At 50.2% G+C, this 2801-nt stretch overlaps 1 protein-coding gene across 1 annotated transcript in view; it reads left to right on the top strand.

Annotated features, from left to right (window-relative positions):
• Positions 1-294: 294 nt before the first annotated feature.
• The window catches only part of LOC113221285 (caytaxin), a gene marked incomplete at its 5' end in the record, with an annotated part of 4200 nt that continues 1693 nt past the window's right edge, over positions 295-2801 (top strand). The window contains 2 exons of the mRNA XM_026450620.1: positions 295-316; positions 1618-1839. Coding sequence (XP_026306405.1) covers positions 295-316; positions 1618-1839 — 244 coding nt within the window. The remainder of the gene's footprint in view (positions 317-1617; positions 1840-2801) is intronic.

Below are 2801 nucleotides of genomic sequence, written 5' to 3' on the forward strand. Positions count from 1 at the left end.
GCACATGCCTGTAATCCCAGCTACTGGGGAGGCTGAGGCAGGAGAATCATTTGAACCTGGGAGCCGGAGGTTGCAGTGGGGCATGATTTTACCCTGGGACTCCGAGGTGGGTGTGAGCGTAGGTCATACCACTGAACTCCAGCCTGGGTGACACAGTAAGACTCCATCTCAAAAAATAAATAAATAAAACAAAACAAATTAGTGGACTTTAGATTAAGGCAGGCAGCTGTCTGTGACGTGGGTGGGCCTCATCTAATCAGTTGAAGGTTTTAAGGCGTCCACAGGTAGGGTTCCCCAGGCAGAGACGATTCTGCCTGTGGGTCTCTTTACAACATCAACCCTTCCTCAGGCGTCCCACCTGCTGGCCCGCCCTGCCAATTGAGAACTTATCAGTCTCTGTGATCACATGAGCTAATTCCTTAAAATAAATTTCTCGGCTGGGCGTGGCGGCTCACACCTGTAATCCCAGCACTTTGGGAGGCCGAGGCGGGTGGATCACGAGGTCAGGAGATCAAGACCATCCTGGCTAACATGGTGAAACCCCATCTCTACCGAAAATACAAAAAATTAGCCAGGCATGGTGGCGGGTGCCTGTAGTCCCAGCTACTCAGGAGGCTGAGGCAGGAGAATGGTGTGAACCCGGGAGGCAGAGCTTGCAGTGAGCCGAGATCGCGCCACTGCACTCCAGCCTGGGCGACAGAGCGAGACTCCATCTCAAAATAAATAAATAAATAAATAAATAAATAAATAAATAAATAAATATTCTCCCTCTCTCTTTCTTTCCATATACATGGGGAAAACAAAATATACACACACACACACCCTATTGGATTTGTTTCCCTGAAGCACTCTGATTAAAACAGGAGACGATCCCGGATCCTACATTATCCAGGTGGCCTGATATCCCTACACGGTCCTCATGAGTAGAGACAGGAGGGTGAGAGTCAGAGAAAGCCTGGAAGAGGATGCGCTGCTTTCACGATTTGTCTGCAGAAGACATGTGTCTCTTCTCCTTTATTTATTTATTTATTTATTTATTTATTTATTTTTGAGATAGAGTTTCGCTCTGTCACCCAGGCTGGAGTGCAATGGCGTGATCTCGGCTCACTGTAACCTCCGCCTCCTGGGCTCAAGTGATTCTCCTGCCTCAGCCTCCCAAGTAGCTGGGATCACAGGCGCCCACCGCCACGACTGGCTAATTTTTGTATTTTTAGTAGAGACGGGGTTTTGTCATGTTGGCCAGGTTGGTCTCGAACTCCTGACCTCAGGTGATCCGCCCACCTTGGCCTCCCAAAGTGCTGGGATTACAGGCGTGAGCCACCGCACCCGGGCCAAAGTCAGGCTTTGAACTCATGTCTACCCAATGTCCAAGCATCCATCTTTAATCTCTGAGGCAAGTGCCCGCCCCCGCCCACAGGACAGTGGTTGTAACATTCACCCGTCAGGATGATGCCTGCTTCATTCTGCCCACCCCCAACAACGGCATGGATACAGAAGGGAGCCTACCCTCTCCTCCCCATTCCTGTATGATAAAACAGCTTCCAGCAGGTAGGAAAATGGGGAGGAGGTAAAAGAGAGAAAGCAAAGATTTTTTCCGTGTTTCTCATTTCCCGGCAGCTCCTCCCAACACGCTAAACTTCAACGGAGCGCATCGTAAGAGGAAGACGCTGGTGGCCCCTGATATCAACATTTCTCTGGATCAGAGTGAGGGATCCCTGCTGTCCGACGACTTCTTGGATACCCCTGATGACCTGGATATTAACGTGGATGACATTGAGACCCCCGATGAGACGGACTCGCTGGAGTTCCTGGGGAATGGCAACGAACTGGAGTGGGAAGGTACAGTTCGGGGTCTCTCTGGGGCCTGCTGGAAGGCCCCCACCTTTCTGTCTCTGGATTCCCATAGGCTCAGAGAGTTACAAGTGGGGCAGGGGCTCTAAGCTGTCTAGCCTTAAACCCAGGAGATCAAGGCTGCAGTGAGACACGATCACTGCACTCCAGCCTGGACAACAGAATGGGACCCTGTCTTAAACATAAAATTTTTGCCAGGCGCAGTGGCTCATGCCTGTAATCCCAGCACTTTGGGAGGCCAAAGCAGGCGGATCACGAGGTCAGGAGATCGAACATGTGATCACCGTGGCTAACACGGTGAAACCCTGTCTCTACTAAAAATACAAAAGTTAGCTGGGTATGTTGGCGGGCGCCTGTAGTCCCAGCTACTCGGGAGGCTGAGGCAGGAGAATGGTATGAACCCAGGAGGCGGAGCTTGCAGTGAGCTGAGATCGCGCCATTGCAGTCCAGCCTGGGCGACAGAGCAAGACTCCGTCTCAAAAAAATAAAATAAAATAAAAATAAAATTTTTTAAAAAGAGTGAGACCCTGTCTCAAAACTAAAATTTTTAAAAAAGAGAGCAAGGTGGGGCTGGGCACCATGGCTCACGCTTGTAATCCCAGCACTTTGGGAGGCCAAGGCAGGCAGATCACGAGGTCAGGAGATTGAGACCATCCTGGCTAACATGGTGAAACCCCGTCTCTACTAAAAATACAAAAAATTAGCCGGGTGTGGTGGTGGGCGCCTGTAGTCCCAGCTACTCGGGAGGCTGAGGCAGTAGAATGGTGTGAACCCGGCAGGTGGAGTTTGCAGTGAGCAGAGATTGCACCACTGCACTCCAGCCTGGGCAACAGAACAAGACTCTGTCTCAAAAACAAAAAAAAAGAAAAAAGAAAGAAAGGGAGGGAGGGAGAGAGAGAGAGAGAAAAAGAAAGAAGGAAAGGAAGGAAAGAAAGAGAGAGAAAAGGAAA

The sequence above is a fragment of the Piliocolobus tephrosceles genome, unplaced genomic scaffold, assembly GCF_002776525.5.
Source record: "Piliocolobus tephrosceles isolate RC106 unplaced genomic scaffold, ASM277652v3 unscaffolded_22877, whole genome shotgun sequence".
Classification (NCBI taxonomy): domain Eukaryota; kingdom Metazoa; phylum Chordata; class Mammalia; order Primates; family Cercopithecidae; genus Piliocolobus; species Piliocolobus tephrosceles.